This window comes from Malania oleifera, chromosome 10, assembly GCF_029873635.1.
Source record: "Malania oleifera isolate guangnan ecotype guangnan chromosome 10, ASM2987363v1, whole genome shotgun sequence".
Classification (NCBI taxonomy): Eukaryota; Viridiplantae; Streptophyta; class Magnoliopsida; order Santalales; family Ximeniaceae; genus Malania; species Malania oleifera.
Genome location: NC_080426.1, coordinates 17103768 through 17130642, shown reverse-complemented (window position 1 = coordinate 17130642; position 26875 = coordinate 17103768). Strand labels below are relative to the sequence as shown.

Genomic DNA, 26875 nt, shown 5'->3' with positions numbered 1-26875 from the left:
TATCATTCACAATATTCCAGTGCAATCTTACTGAACATATTCCCCTGATAAAAGTAAAAAAAAAAAATACTGCACCAACCTTACCAAAGTACAGGCATAACCTTAAAACAAAGCTGTAATTTAAAGCAACTGCAATGAGAAATAAAAACTGCCTGACACTCTTATTACAGAAAACCTTACAAGAGTTTACTCCTGTACTCCTCATTTGCACAAAGTTCATTTATTTTCTAAACATTAAACAAGACACAATGAATACTTTAAGATAAGTCGCATGACACAAAAAAGTCATTACCTTGTTTATATACCGTCCAAATATTAGCAGGAAAACCGCCTTCAAAACATCATTGTCATAAAAGTAAACTTTGTTTTGGTTTTCGGCTATACTGGCAATCCTGAAGGAGCAGCACATTTTCGCAACCATAACCTCCGAAACCATCATGCTTCAAAGAGGGATGCTTTTACCATAGTATTAAAAAGTCAGGCAAGCAAGTTTGTTTTTCAGCAACTACTATTAGATCACATACAAAGCATTATAATGAGCATAGCACTACAAAAATCAAGATCTCTTCAGTTATCCTCCAGAACTACAACCTTAGGTAATGCACATCCTACAAAGCATTTCTAGGCATTCATACCCAATCGTACTCCTTAGTTATTTAAATTTTTACATGTCCACATCCCAAGCTTTTCGCTCTTTTCTCCCCAATAGAACAATATTCTAGGGTTTCTAAGTTGGTGTATACCATCCAAAGTTCTCCTAGCACTGATTAGTAATCTCGAAATATTGCTTTTTTGCTCCCTCTCGTTACAAATAAATTTAAGACAATATTATTACAAAATCATAGGCAATGTTCATCTGTTTCTTCGTTGAAATGTGCATAAAGAGGTCTAAATGAATAGATTTCTATACAACCATATGGTGCAAGTAAGAAAGAGAATTGTCTGAAAAATGAACGCCATATGTCATTGCCACGCCATATAATTTTACAAATATAGTTAGATAATTAAGTATTGAACTTCCCAACAAAACATTAGCTAAAAAAGCATTGTATATTACCTAGTAAAAATGAATCAAAATTACAAACAAAAAAACGATGCACTACTATGACTGCGGTGCAAATAATCATTTCAATAAATTAACATACCAGATACTGTTTCTTTTGGGCCAGAGAAAGAAATATGAGAAAAAATAAAGAAATAAAAGACTGCAAGGCAAACAACATTGTCTTTTTGAGATAGCTGTGAGAAAATAGCATGGCATACACCTTCCTAAGATTTTAAAAACATTTGAACTCTGCTGGTGATCTTTAGAATGCTAAAATTTAAACAGATTCTCAACATGAAAATTGGAAGACTTGTGACTGGTGAGTTCTCTTTTTTAAGATGCCAAAATTGACACTATGTCATTGATTAATGTCAGAGACATACATTTTTCCTCTCAAAAGTCAACATTGTAGAGACTACAAATATACGCATGCATGCACAAGTGATGAAGGACCACCAGCATATTTTAGGTGCCCATTTGGCAAACTTAATTTAGGTGAACATTTAGGAATTGGTGCTTGTATTAAACTTTTTGTTGCATTATGTAATTTTATGATTTAGGAATGCTCTTGAGCAGGTGAATTAGCGAAAAATGATTCATGTAGCCAACCCCACCTAGTGAGACTTAAGGCTTGTTGTTGTTGTTGTGTAATTTTTTGTTTTATTCAGATTTTTATGCATACTATAGACCCATTGTGGTCTGCCCCTTCCCCGGACCCTGCATACGGGGGAGCTTTGTGCACCGGGCTGCCTTTTTTATTAATACTTTTATGCAAATATGTGTTTTAATGCCGCCTATGATGCACTCAATGCGTTAGGTAGCTGATAGCTAGTGTAAAAAACTTGTCAAATCAATAAGATATGAATACTTACCAACTATTTTCTAGGGCATCCCCCACCAGCGACGCATTGCACTTATACCACCCAAGTGTAGCGAAAAGTGGGCGAGAGTGGGCAAGGACATTGCCCCAAAGCGACGAGCTGTGTTAGCGCCCGAGTACAGGGTCAAATATGTGCAAGGGTTATCGCATCATTCTAGATGTGGGCGGATAAATAAGTTAGTTCAAGAGACTAGGATTAGATTAGCAACTTGGAGTCTAGGAATACTAACGGAAAAAACATGGAAATTGTAAACATGATGATTAGAAAAATAATAATAATAAATAATCTAATTTGCTTTCAAGAAACTAAATGAGTAGGGGAGAAAGCTAGAGATTCAAAAATCAAGATTCAAACTTTGATACAGGAAAATAAAAACATAAGAATGGGGATTGGAATTATCATAGAAAAAAACTTAAAATACAACATTGTAGATGTCAAAACAATAGGTGATAGAATTATAAAAATCAAGATGCTCTTAGGCCAAGAGATAATAAATGCCATTAGTCCTTATAATCCTAAAGTAGGCTTAGCAGAAAACCTTAAGAGACAATTTTGGAAATATATGAATAAGAGATGATCTTAGATTTTTCCACGTCATATGATTTTATTACAATGAATACTTGTTTAAAGAAGAGAGAAGAACACATAATAACCTTCAAAAGTGGACAAATAAATGTCAAAAAAAAATTTCCTTAACTAGAAGGGTAGATCGTTTATTGTGCAAGGATTGTCAAGTTATCCTTGGTGAAAACTTAATCACACAACATAGAGTTTTAGTGTTAGATATATGTATTAAAAAATGGAAGAGGAAGAATGAAATAAATTAGTGCAAGAGAACTAGGTAGTAAAACCTAAAGGGAGATAATATAATAAAATTATCAAAGATGATCATTGGACTATAGAGAATGGTGAAGACACAAACACTCTTTAGCGTAAGAGAGCTAGCTCTATTAAAAAGATAGTAAATGAGATTTTAGGTGAATCAAGAAGAAGATTTTTGGATATCAAAGGTTGGAGATGGGATCAAGAAGTCCAAAAAGCTATAAAGACAAAGAATATAAAACATGGCAAAAATATAGAAACATGAAAAACTTTGAAAAGTATAAAGAGGCGAGAAAAGAGGCAAATGTGGTCATTAATGAAGCTAAACATAGATCATTTAATAAATTGCATGCTAGATTGCAAACAAAATAAGGAAAAAAAGACATATTTTGAAAATCTAACTCCATTTCTTGAAGCATCTTCTTTTGTAGAACCTTCAAATTCTTACCCTGCAGGCGACCCCACTCCTCTGGAACTTGAAAAATCAAAATTGCCTTTGCCTCTACCCCTACCCATGCCCAAGAACCTTAATGTAATCTTGGATGACAAGAAAAAGTTCACACAAGCAGGATCATACCGAAAGTACCTGGTCAAGTGGAGAGGTGAGCCACTTCTTGAAAGGAGCTAGAATTTTAAGGAAGACCTCCTTCATCTTAACCCAGAATGTTACTCCCAGTACTTCACCTCTGATTCTTCGAAAAAGAATTCTTTTGGGCCCGGGAGAGATGATGGGGATCATTTTGTCTTACCTATGTGATTTTTAGATGTTGTGACACACGGACGGCCTCTCGATGTCCACATTTCCTTTACTGATATGCTGACATGTGGATGACCCCCTGATGTCCATATTTCCTTTGCCGACATGATGACACGTGGACGACCTCCCGAAGTCCACATCGGTTCATAATTGTTTGTAAATTTTGAATGGATTATTTGAAGACTTGTTTTAAAGAATTTTCTGTGTGAGAAATACCTGAGTAGAGATGCCGAAGCAAGTCTGAGTTCAAGACCCATGTGGGCCCCTAATCTTGCAAGACAACTTGCTTGCTTGCATGTGCATGTCTTAGTAAGTTGTGTGTTGTAAGTTGTGTTAACATTTAATGTGTCTAGTGAGTTGTGTATTTGTAAGTTATGGATAGTATTTATTGTCTTGTAAGTTGTTTTATTTATTTTCTTTGCCTCCCATGCTTGTATGGGAATTGTTAGTTAGTTAATATCTTTGTCCCCCCATGCTACCTATATATACCGCCTTCATTGTAAGAACTATGTGCAGAGAAAAATATTGATATCGAAAGGAAATTTCTTTGTTGAAACTTGTTAAACTTTGTCCAATCCTTGTGATTGTGTAGTGAGAAGCTACGTCGTTCTCCTCAGAGATCAAGTGGTGAGAGACCACAATTCCATCTAGCGACTCCATCCCTACCCCACTTTAACGACTTCCCTCCATCACCCACACGGCCACCACCAAGTTACACCCAAGGGCAACAATCCACCATTCCATTGCAACATATGTCATGCCCCCAGCCCAGTAATAGGACCCAGAGGTGAATTAGTAACCTAACATGTCTCTGTTTCATATAAAACATGGACATGGGACAATGAATAAGGGTCTGACCCCGTGGGTTTCCCAGGCACTATACACATCCATATACAACAGAATATACATAGCAAAAAATGATATTTCTATACACATCCAGTACCATACCAGAATCTATACAAAAGGTAATCCAGGTCCATAATACAAAACACAACCCAGGTATCATCCAAAACCACAAAAGACCACCCGATACAGTCCTATTACTTATCAAAGTACCTCTCGCAGTACACCAACCACTATGCTCCCAACCCAAAGAACGCTAGTTCCGATTACTCGAACGACCTGAAAAAATATGTACGTACAGTAGGGGTGAGACACCTCTCAGTAAGGAAGAATCAGGTTATATCGGTGTGTGGCATTTGAGTGTTATCATGACACAACATATACAGTTAAATGCAATTCCAGTATTTTAATAATACAGTTCCAGTACAGTGCATACACACACACACACATGATCAAGCAACCCGATGTCGTCACACCCTTCGGCCTGAAGCCGGCCCGCATTACACGGCGTCCCCAACACATGGCTAGTCCTAGACTCCCATGGCATCATACCGGTACAACTGGTGGATCCACACCCTTCGGTGATCAGCCGGTAAGGCTCACGCTCTCGTATATAGAGTCGGACACTCTTGTCAAACATGGCCAGCGATTTCATACGCCCTCGAATATAAAGTCGGACACTCTTTCAATACCTGGAATAATTCGGAACCCAGTTCCTATTGCATTTCAACAAAACACAACTATGCATGCTCATATAACCAAACAAACCACACTCATTTGGTAATCTAAAATCATGATTTTCCAAACATAAACAGTTTAAACAAGTCAAGGCATGGTCATCCCTATAACACAATATATTTACGGTTTTCCAACAAAACGAGGATTGTAGCCCGTCGCCCCCTTTTCCCAAAACTGTAATCATGAAAAACTCATAATTTTACCCGTTAGATCCCCCCAAATGAGTAACCAAAACACACACAACACCGTGGAGCATAGTACCATCGAGTCCGATTTCACAAATAACCGACATAAACATAATTCCCCTTACCTTTCCCCAAATGGTCAATCCCGAACTCTACGGCACCTAAACAACAAATCGAGTTCCCAAAACTTACAAACCATAGTATAGAATATACTCACAACCCTATTCTCTACATAACTACCGGATCAGAATTGAAAACCGAGTCTTACCTCAATTTTGAGCCAAAACCCAAAAGTGCCTAAAACAAAGATCCGATCCGTGGAAATGTTGGATCAACAATTCCCGCAACGAATGGCAAAGAAATCTAGGGAGAGAGAGTACCCATTCTAGTTCTAGAGAGATAGAGAGAGGATTTGAGATTTCTTAACTGAGAAGTAATGAAAATTGATATTTATAACCCTTTGACTCAGCCATCCTCGTCGACAAGATGGCGCCTTTGTCGACGAGGCACTAAAGACACCTCGTCGACAAGATGGTGACCTCGCCGACGAGCCTGAGATTTTCGGATTCCCAAAACCTCTCGGCCTCTCGTCGACGAGACCCTACACTTCGTTGCCAAGCAACATATAGCCTTCGTCAACGAGCTCTAGCTTCGTTGACGAAGCTTGCTTAATTTACCACTTTACCCTTCTCTTAATTAATTTATTCCATATATCACGGTTCGAGTTCTTACAACCTCCCCTCCTTACAAAAATTTCGTTCTCGAAATTTGCAATCTCTCATTCACGAACTTATTCATAAAATCAAACACACACTCGACTCTAGAAATAAAAGAACTCGACGACCACTACAACGCAGCCCCATCACAATACATATATACCCTCACTTATGGCGGAGGAATACCGTGGTTACATGCATAAACCGTGTCAGGAGTTTATACATACACACACTCCCTAAGACTAACCACTTAATCCAATACAAAGTAGGGTAATGTACACATACTCAAAACAACTGTGGATACTTCTGGCGTATTTCGACTTCCAATTCCCAAGAAACTTCCTCAACCTCGTGATTCTGCCATAATACCTTCACCAATGGTATTTCCTTGCTACGAAGTTTCTGAACTCTACGGTCCAAAATCTGATTAGGTACCTCCTCGTACGCTACAGTATCCCCAATGTCCATGTCCTCATAACTCACAACATGCAATGGATCCAATACGTACCTCCTCAACATGGATATGTGAAATACATCGTGGATCCTAGAGAGTGCTGGGGGTAGTGCAATCCTGTAAGCTACTGGACCCACTCGCTCAAGAACCTCGAATGGTCTGATATACCTCGGACTCAGCCTGCCTTTCTTTCCGAATCTCATCACCACTTTCATCGGAGCGATCCTCAGAAATACCTTACACCCCCCCCCTCGAACTCTAATTCCCGGTGGCGAACATCTGCATAACTTTTCTGCCGACTCTGAGCTGATCTAATCCGATCCCAAATCAAACCCACCTTCTCAGACATCTGCTGCATGAGTTTAAGTCCTAACACCTGGCGTTCACCAACCTCATCCCAATACAGAGGAGATCGACACCTCCAACCATACAGAGTTTCGAACGGTACCATCTTGATACTAGCCTCGAAGCTATTGTTATAGGCGAACTCTACCAGTGGCATAAACTATATCCAGCTATCACCGAAGTCTAACACATAAGCCCGCAACATGTATTCCAAGATCTGTATTGTCCTCTCCGACTGTCCATCGGTCTGGAGGTGGAACGCTGTACTAAAAGTAAGCTTCGTCCCCAGTGCTTCCTGCAAGCTCATCCAGAATCGAGAAGTAAACCTTAGGTCTCAATCTGACACAATGGACACCGGTACCCCGTGCATTCTAACTATCTCAAGCACGTATATGTCTACTAGCCTACTCAAAGAATAGCTAACCTTCATCGGTAAGAAGTGAGCAGATTTCGTCAACCTATCCACGATCACCCAAATAGCATTCTGCCCGTGAAGTGCTGGCGACAATCCGGTCACAAAATCCATGGAATTGCCATTCCGAAATAGCTAAGGGTTGTAACGGCCCTAACGGCTTCTGATGTTCATCATTCACCTGCTGAAACGTCAGACACTGCTCCACGAACTGAGCAATCTGCATTTTCATACCACTCCACCAGAAGGTCTCGCACAAATCCCGATACATCTTCGTACTACCCGGATGTTCCATATACAACGAACGATGCGCTTCCTCCAGAATCATCCTTCTGATCTCATCGTCATTCGGAACATATATCCTGGTCCCAAACGTCAACACACCTCCCTCGAAGAGGTTAAATTCCGCAACCAACCCCTACTGCACTTTCTCCACAATCTCAGCTAACTTTGCATCACTAGCCTGCACAGCTTTAATACGCTCAAACAAAGTCGGCTGAATCATCAAACTAGCAATGAAAGTTTGATTGTCATCGGCCACCAACTCTATAACCAAGCTTTCCAGATCCCGTCTGATGCGATGCTGAGCTACAACTGCAGATAATGTAGCATATTCCGACTTCCGACTCAATGCATTTGCTACCACATTAGCTTTCCTCGGGTGATAACTGATGGTACAATCGTAGTCCTTGATTAGCTCAAGCCACCGTCTCTGCCTCATATCCAACTCCTTCTGCATAAAAAAAGTACCTGAGGCTTTTGTAATCAGTGAAGATCTCGCATTGCACACCATACAAGTAGTGTCGCCAGATCTTCAGTGCATATACAACAACAGCTAACTCCAGATCATGCGTGGGGTAATTCTTCTCATATTCCTTCAGTTGCCGAGAAGCATACGCTATTACCTTACCCTGTTGCATAAGCACACACCCCAGACCCTTCAAAGATGCGTCGCTATAGATCACAAAACAGTCATCCCCAGAAGGAACGGTCAAAACTGGAGCAGTAACCAGCCGGTACTTCAACTCCTAAAAACACTGCTCGCAATCACTGGTCCACTCAAACTTCACCCCCTTCCTAGTCAATCGAGTCAGAGGCCCAGAAAACTTAGAGAAATCCTCCACGAACCGACGATAGTAACCCGCTAGTCCCAAAAAACTCTAAACCTCCTGCACATTCTTTGGCCTCACCCAGTCAACCACAGTTTCAATCTTACCAGGATCAATTGAAATACCGTCCTTAGACACTACATGACCTAAGAATGCAACCTGATTCAACCAGAACTCACACTTCTTTAGCTTAGCATACAGCTTCTTCTCCCGCAGAATCTATAATACTAACCTCAAATGACTTTCATGCTCTTCCGAACTCCTCGAGTATACCAAAATATCATCGATAAACACCACTACGAACTGGTCCAGGTACTTATCGAAAACCCTGTTCATAAGATCCATGAACACTACCGGAGCATTCGTCAAACCAAAAGGCATGACTAAAAACTCGTAGTAACCATATCTAGTTCGGAAAGCAATTTTCGCCACATCCTCATATCTAACCCTCACTTGATGATACCCTAACCGTAGGCCGATCTTCGAAAAGACCTGAGTCCCCTATAGCTGGTCAAAGAGATCATCAATACGAGGCAAAGGGTAACGGTTCTTCACAATCACCTTGTTGATTTCACAGTAATCAATGCACATGCGCATTGACCCGTCCTTCTTCGTAAATAAAATTGGAGCTCCCCAGGGCAAAACACTAGGTTGAATGAAGTCCCTGTCCAGTAATTCTTACAACTGCTCCTTCAACTCCAGAAGTTCTGCTGGAGCCATCCTGTATGTAGCTTTAGAGATCGGTGCCTTGTCAGGCAGTAACTCTATTGCAAACTTCACCTCACAATCCGGAGGTAAACCGAGTAAATCTTTTGGAAATACATCCAGGAATTCGCTGACTACCCGAATATCCTCGAGCCTCATCCCATCCCGCGGCAGTTCCATTACGAAAGCCAGGTACCCCTGACATTCGTCCAAGAGTAACCTCTTCACCTGTAGTGTCGATAGAACCTGTGGTGTCGAACGCACACATGATCCTACGAACTCATACACCTGCTCCCCCGAATGGTGTAACTATAGACAATACTTCATCCATGACTTGGGTCTCCACCTCACACAGTTTTACAAAATTAACAGATATAAAGGAGTGGATAGCACCCAAATCAAATAAAACCACAGCTCTATTTAAAAGCAACATCATAGTACCTGTCACCACATTCCCCGCATGCTCAGCATTTATTGGAGTAAGCGAGTACACTCGTGCCGGAGCTGTGTTCGCCTGATACGTCCTCTGGGATACATGACTACTTCCTCGATTCTAACTTGAAGAAGGCGTGCCCCTCTTTAGCGCGTGACAATCCCGAGCCATGTGACCTAACTGGCCACAATTATAGAAGTTACCCCCAAACGGCTGACAATCACTGCTATGCCATCTGTGACACTTGGTACAATGATCACCCGACTGGCTCATCTGAGAACCCTAGCACTCGGTATTCTGACGGTAACCCGAGCCCTTGCTCTTCTTCTTCCATGATCCCTGACGAGATCCCAACTGAGAAACAAAAGGTACTAACCTCTTCTTCAATTCTTGATCCACCTCATCCTCTCGGATGCCGGTATTGATCACAGTGGCCTTATCCACCAAGACCAAAAACTCACAGATCTGAAGCGTCCCCATTAATCTGCGGATGTCCTTCCTCAAGCCTTTCTCGAACCTTCGAGTCTTCTCATACTCGCTCGAGATCAAGCACGAAACGGGATAACTCTATATACCGAGCTGCATACCCCTGCACCGTCATACTTCCCTGAGTCAGCACAGAAAATTCATCTGCCTTAGCGTCACATGTGGAAGTTGGGAAGTATCTGTCAAAGAACACCTTAAAACGGCTCCACGTCATCTCCACAAGAATGGCCCTCTGCTTCTCCAACAGACTCACCGCAGTCCACCATGGACCCACCTCCCCAGACAGCTGGAAGGTAGCATAGAGGACTCTCTACCTATCTGTGCAGCGTAAGACCTCCAGAATCCTCTCGATCTTCTCAACTCAATCCTCTGCTATCATCAGGTCAGGTCCTCCTGAGAACGTCGGAGGATGCATGCGTGTGAACCTCATAATGGTGCACCCCGCAAACGTAGGAGAGCGTTCGCGTCTCCTGACACTCCGCTCGATCTCCCGCAAGACCTGCCACGTCAATCCTCAAGGCACAAAAGAAGACTCATCACTCGCCGTCTCCTCGGAGCCACTCCCCAAGTCATTATCCTAAGGCTCCATTCTGAAAACACAATAGGAATCTATTAATACCCTTATAACACATACAGTTAACACAATTATCTACGACTAATCATGTTAACTACCACCTCACGGGTCCAGGTCTGTCCCATCACACTGACATGAAAGTCATCAATGGTTTGCCATGATTTTACTGAAATCGTCATTCTAGGAAAAACACAGAACACCCTGTCTAGCAACAAAACAACCCTCGACCTACTCTACCTATTTCCAACATCCTATACTCTGGTATGTACTCATAGTTACATCTACCAAGTCTACAAAACCTAACAACCTCGTTAGCTTTTATACCAAGCTCACACCCCCAACCCAGTAATGGGACCCAGGGGTGAATTGGTAACCTAACATGTCCCTATTTCATACAAAAGTCCATACACAAGACAATGAATGAGGGTCCGACCCCGTGGGGTTCCCAGGTACCCTATACACATTCATATACAACAGAATATACGCAGCGGAAAATGGTCTTTCTATACACATCCAGTACCATACAAGAGTCTATACAAAAGGTAATCCAGGTCCATAATACAAAACACAACCCAGGTATCATCCAAAACCACAAAAGACCACCCGATACAGTCCTATTACTTACCCAAGTACCTCTCGCAGTACACCGACCACTATGCTCCCAACCCAAAGGACGCTAGTTTCGGTTACTCAAAGGACCTGAAAAATATGTACGTACAGCAAGGGTAAAACACCTCTCAGTAAGGAAGAATCAGGTTATATCGGTGTGTGGCATTTGAGTGTTATCATAACACAAAACATACACAGTTAAATGCAATTCCAGTATTTTCATACAGTTCCAGTACAGTGCATACATGCACACACACATGATCAAGCAACCCGGTGCAGTCACACCCTTCGGCCCGAAGCCGGGCCGCATTACACGGCGTCCCCAGCACATGGCTAGTCCCAGATTCCCATGGCATCATACCGATACAACTGGTGGATCCACACCCTCCGATGATCAGCCGGTAAGGCTCACGCCCTCGGATATAGAGCCGGACACTCTTGTCAAACATGGCCAGTGTCATGAGCTAAGCTTGTTCAGGGCATTATGCTTGCCTGTGACCGCTTATCTCGTGTGCTTGGGATGGGTTTCCATCATGTAAATACTAGTGTAGGGTTATTTTCTACTAGTAGAGTCTTTGTATGCCAAACAAGGCAGTATGATTCCTCGCTCACTTTGATGTTTCCTAGTGCCAGGATGATAATTACATAAAAACCTCCTTAGGGGAGGGTGAGTGTTCATTAGTCATTGTAAAACTCACTAGCTATTATCAACGTGTTTAGCCTACTTGCCTCCCTCGCTAAACACACCATGTCAACAGAGGTGTTGTTAATGAATTATGTTTGCTTCAATGTTTACTGCTTGCTTGCTTCACGACTTTTATGAATTGATTACTGTTTCCGCTGCTATTTGAATGAATGTTAGTGAAAGTGCTTCATGGATGAATGTTGGTAAACGATAAGCTAGCTAGTTAAGCAAGAGTGCTTTAACTAGCACCGCATGGCCCTTCACAAGGGTGTGCAAATAGTCAGATCGTGACACCAGCGATTTCATACGCCCTCGGGTATAGAGTCGGACACTCTTTCAGTACCTGGAACAATTTAGAACCCAGTTCCTATTGCATTTCAACAAAACACAACTATGCATGCTCATATAACCAAACAAACCACACTCATTTGATAATCTAAAATCATGATTTTCCAAACATAAAACGTTTAAACAAGTCAAGGCACGATCATCCCTATAACACAATATATATCACAATATATTTACGGTTTTCCAACAAAACCAGTGATGTAGCCCGTCGCCCCCTTTTCCCAAAACTGTAATCATGAAAAACCCATAATTTTACCCGTTAGATCCCCCCAAATGAGTAACCAAAACGCACACAAGACTGTGGACGACAGTACCACCGAGTCCGATTTCACAAATAACCGACATAAACATAATTCCCCTTACCTTTCCCCAAATGGTCAATCTCGAACTCTACGGCCCCTAACAGCAAACCGAATTCCCAAAACCTACAAACCATAGTACAAAATATACTCACAACCCTATTGTCTACATAACTACCAAATCAAAATTGAAAACCGAGCCTTACCTTAATTTCGAGGCAAAACCCGAAAGTGCCCGGAACAAAGATCTAATCCGTGGAACTCATAGAGAATCCTTTCCTGATCCTCGTGGTAACGTCGGATCAATGATTCCCGCAACAAACTACGAAGAAATCTGGAGGGAGGGTATCCGTTCGAGTTCTAGAGAGATAGAGAGAGGATTTGAGATTTCTTAACTGAGAAGTAATGAAAACTGATATTTATAACCCTTTGACTCGGCCGTCCTCGTCGACGAGATGGCGCCTTAGTCGACGAGGCACTGAAGACACCTCGTTGACGAGATGGTGACCTCATCGACAAGTCTGAGATTTCTGGATTCCCAAAACCTCTCGACTTCTTCTCGTCGATGAGACCCTGCACTTCGTCGCCAAGCAACACAAAGCCTTCGTCGATGAACCTGCTCAATTTACCACTTTACCCTTCTCTTAGTTAATTTATTCCATATATCACGGTTCGGGTTCTTACAACATACATATTACATTTCAAAGTTTGCACGAAGGACTTCAGGAAAGTTCTATCTTGTGTAGAATATCGTCAAGTCAACCATCATTTTGATTGGTAAATTCATCATTCATTTGGATCATTACATACTTACAGCAGTTTCACTTCCCCTCCATTACATTACTGTGTTTGTCTCGGTGTTTTAAACCTTGTTCCAAGGAATTTTCTAGCATGGTCTAAGACTTGTGTTGAACAATGTCAAGTCATCTAAATAATTTTCTTGGTAATTTTTGTGCTTGTGTTTGAATCCTTGCTATATATTGTAAAACCTTGCTATATTGAAGCCTTTGCTGGAAATCTAAAATTCCATATTTGATAAGCCCTTTGAATCCATAGATTGCAATATTGATACTTGCTAGTTTAAAATCAACTGTGGGAATATTGCTTGCTAATAATAGAACTTAAATTCTTGAAAATTTCGTTTAGCATATTTGTTGCATATAACTTGATTCCTTTGTGAAAGAACATCATACACTGTTTAAAAATTCAACATGTGAAATGAAGCTTGATTTATTGTGTTTATGTTTGAGTAATTAAATTGTTAATTTAAAGTGTTTCGAATGTATGTGCTTATGAGGGTTGAACCGTAGGACTAGGCCACCCATACTCATCCTACATCAATTTGAGGAATTGGGAGTTGAGAAATTGCATGACCATGCTCTCATTGTAATTTGTGCTCGAAACCTTTGGTAAGGTAACCAAACTCTCCCATTCATCTTGATTAATGTTTACATGATTAGGAAAATTAGCACTATGCATAATTCCAAGTTTCTTGTCACCACTTGAAAGAAATATAAATAAATAAATAAAGAGTCCCTTTGTCATGTGAATTCCTTCAGTTCATTCATTGTTTGAATCCTTGTTCGTACCCATACTCCCTTGTTGTCATATTATAAAGGATCATATCAAATGTCATAGCTTCACGCGTGTGCATATTGTAGTAATGTTTGGATTCATATAACTTGTCAAGTTTAGTCTTCCTCAACATCATTTTACCATATTACATTACCCATGGTCACCGAACAAAAAATAAATAAATAAAAAATTAAACCCATCCCCACTAAACTTGCACCAATTGATACTTGATCTTTGTCTAACTCAAGACTCAATGGACCAAAAATTTGATCACCTTATAGAACAGCTTCTTCAAGTCATTAAGTAGTTGGGCAAACGCCCTAGTGTAGGTGGCTTAAAACTTAGGCACCCCAATGAGTACCCATATTTAGTAGGTCAGCCTAGGGCATTCTTCCCACTCAACAAGCTCCTATAGCACCTAACAAGATAGTCAAACCCCAAGACAAACCACAAATCAATCCAGCTCCTCCTGCCTCAATTTAGTCTAAAAAGTCTAGATTTGAATAGGGTAGTTTTGAGGAGTTTAACAATGTAGGATACCAACCTAATCCTAGGCATGATTAGGGGGACTATAGAAATGTTTTAGAAATGGTCAAGGTAGATGTGCATACCAATGATAAGAAATTAGACCCAAATCCCTTATTAGATTGGGTAGAGGAGATGGAGGATTACTTTGAGTGGGACCGCATACAAGGTAAGGGCAGTTCTGTTTGTGAAGATGAAACTTGTAGCCTATAGGATCAGGCAAGAAGTATTGGCTAACTATGCAGCAAGCCCTAGAACGGTTCGATGAACCTCCTATTACCCAATTAAGTGATGAGAAAACAATTGAAAGAGAAGCACCTCCTTCCTATGTTGAGAGATTCAAGGAGCTATTGCTTAGGGAGTGGTATTGTTGAGGTCACACATCACATAGTGACTAGGTTCATGAATAGTCTTGAGTATGTTAGGAGAGAAGTTGGATTGTTTTCACGTGGGTCTTTAGAGGCAGCTAATTAGAAAACCCTTGCCATCGAAAATTACCTCAATATTCCCCATTGGTCTTCATCATGAGTGACTCTCATCATTCCAAATCTTTTCATCAATTTAGGCATATCATCCCTCAATCTACAAGAGTTCTGCAAAGCAAATAGGGTCCCATCACGTTGTTCGCTCTAGTGGGTCTAGTATTTTTCATGCTAGTATTTCATCTATGCAGTGTCATCGCTGCCACACTATAGGTCACATTGCTGCCCGTTGCCCCCAATAGGCCTTAGCTTAAGAGCATGAAACACATGGCATGCCTAATCATTAGGTTGTAGATGCCATTAGTAGTCGGAAGATGAAGGCAAGCTTGTTGATGATTTTAAGGTGGATGTGTGATTAGGTGTGTCTTATCCGCTACTATGGATGGTGAAAAGAGGAAACAAACCACGATTTTCCACACTTACCTTCTATGTGGAGCCAGGAAATGAAAGCTAATTATTGATGTGGGGCCATAGCATGAATGTCATCTCCAAAGCTACTCTAGGAAGACTAAATTTTAAGGGAGAGGCACACCCTCATCCTTTTAAAGTTGTTGTAAAGTTAGAGATGGAGGAAAGAAGAAGAGAGAGAGAGAGAGAGAGAGAGAAGAGAGCAAAAGAAAGGAGGAGGTGCCAGCACACTGGAGAGTTTGTACAATTCCAGGTCTGCCCTTCTATATATTAATAATAATAAAATTCTTAAGGACAAATATACCCCCACTCACACAACCCAATTGTTAAAATAACCTATTCTCTTCTAACACTCCCCCTCAAGCTGCAGGTGTATAAATATCACCCAACCCCAGCTTGTTACAACCATTAGACAAGGCAGGCTTAAAAAAGGGCTTTGTGAAAACATCGCCTAACTAATCCACAAATTTCACAAAAGGAGTCTTCACGACCTTCTTCAATACAACATCCTTCACAAAATGACTATCAACTTCAATGTGCTTTGTCCTCTCATGGAATACTGGATTGCTAGTGAAACAAATTGCAGCTTAATTATTACAAAACATATCCATTGGCTTCGTTACTGAAAACCCCATGGCTCAGTTACCGAAAACCCCATGGTTCACATCAGAGATTTTAGCAATGTAAGCTCACTCACAGTATGAGCCATAGCTCGGTATTCTGCTTCAGCATTAGATCTGGCTAAAGTAGTTCGTTTTCTTACTACAACAAGTAACAAGATTACCTCCCATGAATGTAAAATATCTACTAGTAAACCCTCGATCATCAACAGAGCCAGCCCAATCTACATAGAGCATCCCATGATCTCACTATTTTTATTACATTTATATATCAAACCTTTGCTAGCACAACCTTTGAGATACCACAAAATTCTACAAACAGAATCCCAATGTGGTTGTTCAGGATTTTCCATAAATTGACTCACCAACCCTATTGCAAAAGATATGTCAAGTGTAGTGATAGTCAGCTAAATCAACTTGCCTTGCCTATATTGATTCTTGTCCTCAAATTCTGGCCCAACATCCCTAGACAGCTTCATGTAAGGATCCATATGAGTATCAATTGGTTTAGCTCTTAACAAACCAGTCTCACTTAGCAAGTCCAAGGTATATTTTTGCTAAGATAGACTTGACCCTTTCCTACACTGTACAATCTCGATACCAAGAAAGTAATGTAGAGTACCCCAAGTCCTTGATTTGAAATTGTGCTTGTGTGCGCTGCCAGATTCTTCATAGTTGTTGCGTTATTCATTCTTGATTCTGGTGTGCACTAGTGTATAGGAGGTGGTTTTGATGGACTTTATAAAGAGAAATTTTGTTGATATAGTTAAAGTGCAGATCACAACCATCAAATTGGTTGGATCCTCCAGCAAACTATTGTGGTCTCAGGCCGTGCACGTGTACATTAACACGAAAAGGAAGTATTTGTTGCATTCTCCTCCAACTCCAAACTCCAAAGATTATGAAGATTGGATGAAAGAAAATGATATATTGCTTGTGTGGTTGTGGTATAGCTTGAAGCCACAGCTTAACATCTGCAATCCCGCTCTGGTCACTGCTAGAGATGATGATATCATCAACATAAACTGCTAGAAGTACCACACATGCCTTTGTTTTGCGGACAAACACCGAATGAGCATAATAGCACTAGATGAAGCCAAATGTAGAGACCACCACACAAAATTTGTCAAACCAAGCTCGACGAGACTGCTTAAGAGCATAAATAGCCTTATTCAACCTACATACTTTAACATTCTCCCCCTAAGCAACATTCCCAGGAGGTTGCTCCATGTATACCTCTTCTTGCAAATCTCCATTAAAAAAATATAAAGTAAAATAAAATAATATAAAAATTCTTCACAGCCAACTGGTATAAGGGCCAATCAAAATTAACTACCAACGAGATCAACACATAAACAAAGTTTAGTTGAACAACATGAGAGAAGGTCTCAAAATAATCAATACCATATTTTTGGGTGGCCCCTTGGCAACCAATCGAGCCTTAAGCCATTCAATAGAGCATTCAAGAAGATATTTAATACTATAGATCCAACGACACCTAACCAACTCCTCACCAGGAGGAAGATCCACCAAGTCTCAAGTCCCTTGAGTGGTCAAAGCATCCATTTCTACATCCATTGCATGCTTCCACCCAAGGTTGGCAAGTTCTTCAACATGCAAGGAACAGAAATAGAGGAAATAGACAAGGCAAAAGAATACATAGGACTACAAAGGCGAAGAACTAAAACATAACAAACAATAGGATATGTAACTAAGGACCATGTACATGTCCGAGTACCTTTTCAGTGAGAATAGGCAACTCCAAGTCACACTGAGATTGATGTCCAAAATCAGTAGCCGAAATAGTGATGCACAGATGCGGCTGCATAGTGTTAGTGATGTTTGTGCTTTCTTTCTGTTTTTCATAAACCCTCAATCGTATATCTTTGTCTACATTTGATGGATTTGGATGAGGAATTAAAGATTTTTGGAGAGGGATAACAAAAGGAACCAAAGGATCAACACATGAGGTGGCATCAAAAATCGTTGATGGACTCAAAATAGATTCATCCAAGGAGGATCCTGCACTAGAAAAATAAGGTGTCGCTTCATAGTGAGACATCTGCACTAACATTTTGCCTGCAAATGTGGGGATCATAACATTTATAACCTTTTTGGGTTGTTAAGTAGTCAACAAAGACACATTTAATAGCACAAGGAGAGAACTTGCACTATCCAATATGAGGAACATGAACAAAACATGTGCAACCAAAGACACGAGGCACGGTACAGAACATGGATGTTTTGGATACACAATGGTAGGACACCGAAGGGCATCCTATTGAGCAAAAAACAAGTTGTGATCAATCAAATTTAGAAGTGATTAATTCTCTTATACCATGTTGTAAAGTTACAGATGGAGGAGAGAAGAAGAAAAGAAGAGAAGAGAAGAGAAGAGAAGAAAAGAAGAAGAAAGTAAGAGAAAGGAAGAGGCAGCAGTATGCTGGAGAGTTTTGCATAGCTCCAAATCTGCCCTCTTATATATTAATGATAACAAAATTCTTAAGGACAAAAATAACCCCACCCACGACCTAATTACTAAAATAACCTATTCTCTTCTAAAAAAGTGAAGTGGGTAAGTAGGAAAAATATGCTTGTCATTGAGAGGTGCCTTGTACCCATTCAAATGCAATATTGTGAGGATAGGGTTTATCATGATGACTCCTAATGGATTCCTATTAGGGTGTCCATGGTTATATGATAATGATATGACCAATTATGAGTAAGTAAAACACTCATGTGTTAAGGCATAATTGCATAAAGATAAGAAGATCATCTTGACCTCTACCAAACCCAGACCCAAGGATCCCAAGTTTAGAAACAAAATAGCCCTTCAAGTCCCAATTCAAAGAAGCATTCACTTGCCTAGATCACAGGAATTATGGGCGAGAGGTCTTAGAAAATAGGTGTATCTTAGAAATATCTTTTGTGCCTTTTGTTCTCAAATAAAAACTCAGTTTGATATGCCAATCAAGGTACTTCGTAGTGATAATGCTAAGGAGTATTTCAGTACCCAATTCAATACCTATACGACTAATTATGTTAATGATCCATCAATCATCTTTTGTCCACACTCCACAACAAAATAGAGTTGCACAATGGAAAAATAAACATATTCTCAAAGTCACTCGTACCCTATTATATCAAATGATTCTCTCCAAAGTTTTTTGAAGTGATGTCGTGCTCACTGCTTGCTCTCTAATTAATAAAACGCCATCCTCTGTCCGTTGTGATAAAATTCCATATTCAGTTATTTTCCCTAAGGCTCCTTTGTTCTGCCTTCCTCCTTGTATATTTGGTTGTGTGTCTTTTGCCCATCAATTAACTCGAGGAATGAATAAGTTGGATCCTCGCTCTATCAAATATATTTTTCTAGGATATTCCTGTGTTCAAAAGGGATATCTATGTTATAGCCTTACTTTACATTGGTTCGTTATCTTTGCTGATGTCGACTTTTTTGAGTCTACACCATACTACTTTGATTCCTTGAGTTCTGTTGATCTTAATGAGTCCCTTCCTCTGCCCTGTCTTCAAGATCCTAGCCTAATATTTGCGTGCAATCCTCCAACATTTTCATCCACTTTGAGTCCTTCTTGTCTCTAGGATCCCCAATTTGCAGGTATACACACAGCAACTCAAGAGAGGAGAGCCTCCTCTAGCTTCCATTTCAACACTTTTAGTTCCCTTGTCAAATGATCCTATTTCCCAAGATTTTGATCCACCCCTTGCTACTTTAAAAGGTAAATGTAGTTGTACCCAACACCCAGTCTCCAATTTTGTTTGTCACAATTTCTTGTTACCCTCATATTACTGTTTTGTTAGTACTTTGTCTTCTGTTGCTCTTCCAAAATTAATTTATGAAGTATTGACCCATTCTAAGTGGAGGAATGCAATGATAGAAGAGATGCATGCCCTGCAGAATAATGATACTTGAAACTTGATACATCTTCCTCCTGATAAGTTTGTGATTGGTTGTCGTTGGGTGTACACCATGAAGGTTAATCCAGATGGTTCCCTAGCTCGATTGAAGCCCAACTTGTTGCTAAAGGATACACTCAAGTGTATGGCCTAGACTATTCAAACACATTCTCTCCTATAGCCAAACTCATCTTAGTATGTTCATCTCCTTAGCCGCCACCTATCACTAGCCTCTACACCAGTTAGACGTGAAGAATGTTTTTCTATATCGTGATCTTCAAGAGGAGGTCTCTATGGAGCAACCACTTGGCTTTGTTGCTCAGGTGGAGTCAGGCTTAGTGTGTGAGCTCAAGAAGTCACTACATGGTTTAAAATAGTCTCCAAGGGTATGGTTTGGTCGCTTCAGTGTTGTAGTACTTGAATTTGGCCTTCAACAGTGTGCAGTAAATCATCCTATATTTTATTCCATCCAAAAGGATTATGCTTATAGTTTTTGTGGATGATATTGTGAATACTGGTGAGGATGATCAAGGTATTCAAAGCCTAAATCATTTCCTGCAAACTAAGTTTCAAACAAAGGACCATTGAAGTTTTTCTTGAGTATAGAAGTATCGACATCTCATAGAGGAACGTCTTATCACAAAGGAAGTATGTTCTTGATCTTTTAGATGAGACGAGGTTCTTGGAATCCAAACCTGAAGATAAACCCATGGATCCCAATAGTGAGTTGGTGTCAAATATAGGCGATTTGTTGCCTAACTCAAGATGGTACCGAGGAATTGTTGGAAAGTTGAATTATCTTATAGTCACATGACCATGTATATCCTTCACAAAAAAGTGTAGTGGGTCAGTTTCTAGATTCCCCGAGAACAAGTCACTGGGATGTAGTCATTCGCATTTTGAGACAACTGAAAGGTACACCAAGGAGAGGTCTCTTATATCAAGATCGGAGTCACGCTCAAATTCAGGGACATACAAAGGCAAAATAGGTTGGGTCACCTTCTGACCGAAGATCCACAACCGGGTACCATATCTATGTCAATGGCAATTTGGCGTCTTGGAAAAGTAAGAAACAAATTGTGGTGGTTAAGTCAAGTGCTAAGTCAAAGTATAGGGCTATGGCACACACTACATGTCAATTTGTTCGGTTAAAGAACATGTTGAAAGAACTAGGTTTTTCACATTCTCAACCTATGGAGTTGATGTGCGATAATCGAGCTGCTATTCATATTGCCTCCAACCCGGTCTTCCATGTGCAAACAAAGCACATTGAAGTTGGTTGTTAGAAGCTCTACAACCACACATGTGGAGTCTAAGTTTCATATTTCACTAAAGTGTTGCGAGGTGCTCAGATGAAATTTATTTGTAACAAGCGAGGAGCATATGATATGTATTCTCCAGCTTGAGGGGGAGTGTTAATGGTTATTTAGTCATTATTATTATTATTATTATGTGTTAGAGTTATGTTAAAAAGTGAGTTAGTAAGGGTATTATGACCATTGGTATTGTACTTAACATATATCATAAATAGAGAGAGAGACCTATCATTGAAGTTAGATCTTCCATTTTACCCAATTATTCAACAATTCTAAACACCAAAAAGCACCTAGTAATGTGGGTAGAAACAAATGTCCTTCTAAATATAAATAATCTAAAAAATGAGTCATGGAGGGCACAAACTTTGGCCCAAAAAAATAAAGTGGGGGAGCTGCATTAAACAAAGGATAGAAAGATACCAGCGAAGCAAGAAAAATGTGATTTCAGAGGGCTGACCTAGCTCGGCTAGAGTCTATACCTTATCCTCACACACCCATTAAATTTCCTTCCATCAATTTCCAATAATGGATTTCAAATGCATAAAAAGAGATAAGTTTTGAAAATATGCAGTCACTCAAAGAACTTAAACCCCTAATGCTTAGCATAATTTAATCATAAGGTAAAAAAGGATATCCAAAATACTAAAAAATTCAAGATCCCACGAATATATATTAGTATCTCCTAAGTTTGAGCTATTTTACAAGTTTAGGATTTAGGAAAAGCAAATACAGAATTTGAGAAAACAAATGAGGTTCACATTTCCCAGTTGTCTGGAAGATTCAAGCCAATATAAGTTATAACTTCTGAATATCATATGCCAAGCTCTGGTCAAATTGGCTTCATCTAACAAAAAAATGCAACTTCCATACCATTGAATTTATTTAATTGTTCAAATCTTATTTGCATTGCTCTTTCAAAAGAATAATGACTCACCCCCCCCCCCCCCCACACCAGCCACAAGTTTACATAAATCAATAATCTTACCAAGAACTATAATCATGTAAAACAATAAATTATTGTTTACAAATGATTGAAAGCTCAAACCCTCAATAAAAAGTCTCGTTTGTTAATCATACAAGAAAAACTCACCAGTCACTGATCAAATAATAAATCAACATCATCAAGGAATCTAATTTACATATGCAGCCACTAATAAATTGGAAATCTAAACCCCTTTCTCAATAAAAAGTGATGAAAGGAAAAGAAGAGTAACTGAACATAACATGTAATTTTGTTAAAAGAGTTAAGCCTGTTCAAATGCAATTCAATTTTAATAAAGCAAAGCCTTTGATATCATGCACTTCTTAATTTTCAGCCACACATGATCAATAAAGAACATGTGTAATTCTTAAGATTTACACTGAATTAGCAACACTGATCCCAAAAGGAATAAAATGGATATGAAACAACAATATCATCAAGAAGAAAAGAAAGAAGGATGCATGAAAAACTTTTCATGCGTCTCCATTTTTCAGCCACTCCTAGCAACAATGTGCAAAATTAGTTCAGGAGATAGCGAACTCACTCTGATCTCCGCATTTTCACATTCAGCGGAACTTCCTTGTAGGATTGAACTCTCTCAGCTGCTCGGCGCGATGGCCTTCCAATAGATGATCTTCGAAATTCTTGAGCTTCATACCTAGGTGTAACATTTCCTTCTTTGTCTTTTTTTTTGCCCAAGGAGCTTGATGAAGTTGAACCATTTTCCTGCATTGGATCATCCCGCAATGGACTGACAGGAAATTTAGCATCATCTATCTCAAACAAGTCTTCAGTCAGTTCTGGTTCTCCAGATTTAAACCTAGTAGATTGCCTTCTTGAACAGGTCCTGTTAAAAATTATGAAAACACATGAAATTCTCTAATCATCTAAAATGTCTAAAAGCCTTAACCACACAAATACTAGAGGAAATAAAAAATATTAACACAAACAATCACCTTTTGTTGTCTGCTTTCTCTTTTGCCTGGACTTGTATGGTGGTAGAAGCGCCCATAGCTGCAAACAATCCGTGAGAAATAAATTTATGACCATAAAGGATGTTCTACAGTAAAAATCCAGAAATTACATTGGTCTCTGTGCTGCTCCTTTCTGTCCAAATTGCAAGATATATTATCATCTTTGTCTACTTGCAACATTCCTTCTGTCTTCACACATTTGATTGCTCCTACCTGTATGTTGCACAAAGACAAATCACCAATAACACAAATGCTGACAAATTATTAGTTCTTAAAATTAATGTAATAGATACTTGACAAAGAACATCTTCTTAAACACCTGGTTGCTACTATCTCGACATCTTTTCCTTTTGGCTTTCCCCTGAGAAATCAAAGAAGGTTTTAGGAAATAAATACAATGATAACCTTCCTGAAATTATGATAATAGAAAAGATAATTATTAAACTGACCCCCAACTCCAGAGCTCTGGCTTTAAGCAAGCCATTTTTGCATCCAAGCTCATGCTGAAGTGCCTTTAACTGACAAGAAAACAGCAAGGGTAAGTCCGCAGAAGCTATACAAATTTTGGTATCAAGCAGGACTAAATTTCTATAAACTTGGCATCCACAAAAACTCACCCTATCTTTACCTGAATTAAGTTCCTGCAAAATTCAAGGAATACAAACAATATCACCAAGAGCTCAATATTTTGCAAGCAAGTTTTCAAAAACGTAACCACCTAGATGAAAACATGAATGATTAAGTCTTGAGAAATGATCAAAGGGCACAGACCGCCAACATCTGGCTGTTTGCTTGAGCCAGCTGCAAATTCTGTTGCTGCACTTTCTGCAAAGCGATTCGCAGCTTCTGTAACTCCAGTCCACTCAGTTCAATGATTTTACTGTTGTCAAAAATTTTTAAAAATAAAATAAAATCCCAAGATAAAAGAATGACCAAAGCAAATTATATCAACTGAGTTTGACCATGAAAAAAATATACACTAAATCACACAAGTTGTGAAGGATACTTTCTGTCTGCTAGAAGTTTCATCAATGCCATATTTTCCTGGATCACATATCACAATTCAGATCAACTAAGCTAAACTCATCTTCGTGGGAAGTAGAAAAAACCCCAGAAACAAAAACATAAAAACTGCTAATGATATATACCTTGTGGAGCTGGTCAATGTATTCTTTAGTGCACTGAAGCTTTTCAACTTGGCACGAGGGTTGTGATTGCTGGGGCAAGTTGCTAATGTCAGCAAGCTTCTTCCTTGTGCCATTTCCATAAGAAAATCTCTTCGCTATCTTATCTATTTTGGGGTTATCTGTGACGACCGTACAAATCTTCTCAATTACAGAAAAACACTATGCCAAATGAATTAAATCCAGTAAACTATTTTTCACCGAATTTCTCAGCGATCCAACAAACGAAACCCTAATAAAATCCAATACATGTTACTAATTTTCTCAGTAGTTGAAAGAACCCTAAGAACTTCGAAAACAATTAAGGGTTCCATTCAATGAACCAACATTTGCACCTATCTCATCAAACCCACAAATCCGAACCACAAAGACCCAAATTGGTAACAAAATTTCTTGAATTTCACAAGTGCAGCAGCAAGACCCGGAAATTTGAAGAAAGTAGGTTGCCGAACAAAATCAATGATTCAGTTTTTACAACTTCACATAGATGAATAGATGAGCAACAACAATGACGAACAAAACAAAACGCATGAAAAAATTAGCATTTTAGGGTTTTTCGTGGTATGACAGAAACAGGAGCCAATACAAGGAAGAAAGCCAAACGAAATGAAATTACCTCCAACGCCGCCATTTTCCGCATTAGAACTAAAGGAACCATCCATGCTTGCTCTCTCTCTCTCTCTCTCTCTCTCTCTCTCTCTCTCTCTCTCTCACACACACACACACACACACACACGCAGTCCGTTGCAGTGGGGTGTAGAGAGTTGTGTGGGGAAGGAAGAAAATCAAATGAAGTTGTTGGAGGGAAAAGTCGGAAAAGACAAAGAACCGGAGGGCAATTTGGTAAAAGCAGTTAAGACGTTCTGAAATCAAACGGCTTCCTGAAGCAAGCCGAGCCTATTTTAACTCAACATTTCCTATTTTAATTATTTTTTCTTATTAAATCCCATTTGAAGTCTAGAAAATATAAAGATTAGAACAAAATAATTAATAAGTTATTAATAATAAAATAATATATATAGTAAGTGAATAAATAAATATTTAATTTTAAACAAATACTGTAACAAAAATAAAGTTTGAAATAAAGAGAAAAATGAATATTTCTTTTTTTCCTTCTTTAAAATAAAATCCTAAAATCAAATGAGGGATGAGAAAAATAAGTATGAGAAAATCATTTTTATGTGAACTAAATGAACATATAAAATTTATCAAGTAGAGCAAATATAAAAAGTCAATAAAAGCTTAATTAGAGATACAAAAGCTTCCTTTGTAATCAAAATAAATCTAAGTAATTAGTTTAAGATCAATTTTTTTAAGTTTTATGATCAGGACAGATTAAGCTTAACTTTAGCATCATACTATTGGTGCTTTAAAATTGTTCGATATGACTTAATTGTTCAAGAGAAGTAAAGGATTCTCGTTAAAATTGTAATTTCTATGAGTATACTAAACTTATATAAAATTTAAAGTTTGTGAAAAATTAAAGGAAGAAGAATATATTAAAAAAAAAACTGTTCAAAATTTGTATATCTTACAACAATTTACAACCCCTATTTATACTTGTAATTGGAGAACAATGGAATAAATACAAAATTAATTCTAAATTAATTTCCAGCTCCTTTCTATAATAACGAGATTTGCTGATTTTTCTTAAAAGAAAATATCACGTAATTGGGGCCTCATGTTTCCTCCTTGATTTGTGGTCTTCCTCAACGCTCCCCCTCAAGTTAGTGTAGATATTTATAACACCCAATTTGCTGAGTAGGTAGTTAAATTACACAACTCCAAGAGTTTTGGTAAATAAATCAGCGAGTTGCTGGCTTGTGTGCATATGGATTGTTTGAATGATCTCATTTTGGAGTTTTTCTCGAACCACATGACAACCTATCTCGATATGCTTGGTTCGTTCATAAAACACTAGATTTGAGGCTATGTGTATAGCAGCTTTGTTATCACAGTACAATCTGACTGGTTGAGAATATGTCACTGCAAGATTTGAGAATAAAGATTTTAATCATGTGACCTCACAGCATGTAGAGGTCATAGATCTATACTCTACTTCAACTGAGGAGTGAGAGACCATTATTTGATTCTTGGTCTTTCAGGAAATGAGTGATTTTCCGAGCAGGATGCAATTCCCAGTGACTGATCGTCTAGTGTCCCTGCAGCATACCCAATGTGCATCACAATATGCATGGAGTTGAATTTCACTAGAAGCCAACAAGAAAAGCCTCTGGCCTGTAGATTTCTTAATGTACCGTAAGACTCTGTGTGTTGCATCCAAGCGTGGTATACGTGGCTTGACCATAAACTAACTTAGTACATGTACTAAATAGGCTAAGTCTGGTCTTATGACAGCCAAATAAATCAACTTTCCAACAAGTCATCTATATGATGAAGGGTCTATAATGAATTCACCTTCACTCTCGCTAAGTGCAAGGTTTT

The 26875-nt window shown here is 39.2% G+C and overlaps 1 protein-coding gene across 4 annotated transcripts; it reads right to left on the bottom strand.

Moving 5' to 3' along the window:
- Positions 1 to 31: 31 nt before the first annotated feature.
- Positions 32 to 25295, bottom strand: LOC131165441 (SHUGOSHIN 2). Of its 4 annotated transcripts, none has more exons than XR_009139564.1 (13): positions 25047 to 25195; positions 24395 to 24552; positions 24253 to 24290; positions 24018 to 24126; positions 23864 to 23887; positions 23696 to 23764; positions 23566 to 23607; positions 23357 to 23459; positions 23229 to 23286; positions 22817 to 23119; positions 4562 to 4627; positions 293 to 508; positions 32 to 44 (listed from the first exon to the last, which is right to left on the bottom strand). XR_009139564.1 is itself a non-coding variant. In XM_058123269.1 (11 exons), the coding sequence occupies exons 1-11, from the start codon at positions 25090 to 25092 to the stop codon at positions 2067 to 2069; spliced, it is 963 nt and encodes a 320-aa protein (XP_057979252.1). In that variant the 5' UTR covers positions 25093 to 25195; the 3' UTR covers positions 1762 to 2066. The 4 variants fall into 4 exon arrangements, 2 of the variants coding, with proteins under 2 accessions (XP_057979252.1, XP_057979251.1); XR_009139565.1 differs by lacking the exon at positions 32 to 44 and adding an exon at positions 117 to 129 and having other exon boundaries at positions 293 to 392; XM_058123269.1 differs by lacking the exons at positions 32 to 44; positions 293 to 508; positions 4562 to 4627 and adding an exon at positions 1762 to 2079.
- Positions 25296 to 26875: the final 1580 nt, after the last annotated feature.

Bases quoted from the DNA above. Each gene is read 5' to 3' on its own strand.
- LOC131165441 (XM_058123268.1), bottom strand. From the start codon at position 25,092: ATGGATGGTTCCTTTAGTTCTAATGCGGAAAATGGCGGCGTTGGAG. The intron at 24,553-25,046 runs GTAATTTCATTT...CGGTCGTCACAG, and splicing joins GGAAAATGGCGGCGTTGGAG to ATAACCCCAAAATAGATAAG. The intron at 23,287-23,356 runs GTAATTTCTGGA...GATTGTTTGCAG, and splicing joins GGAGCAGCACAGAGACCAAT to CTATGGGCGCTTCTACCACC.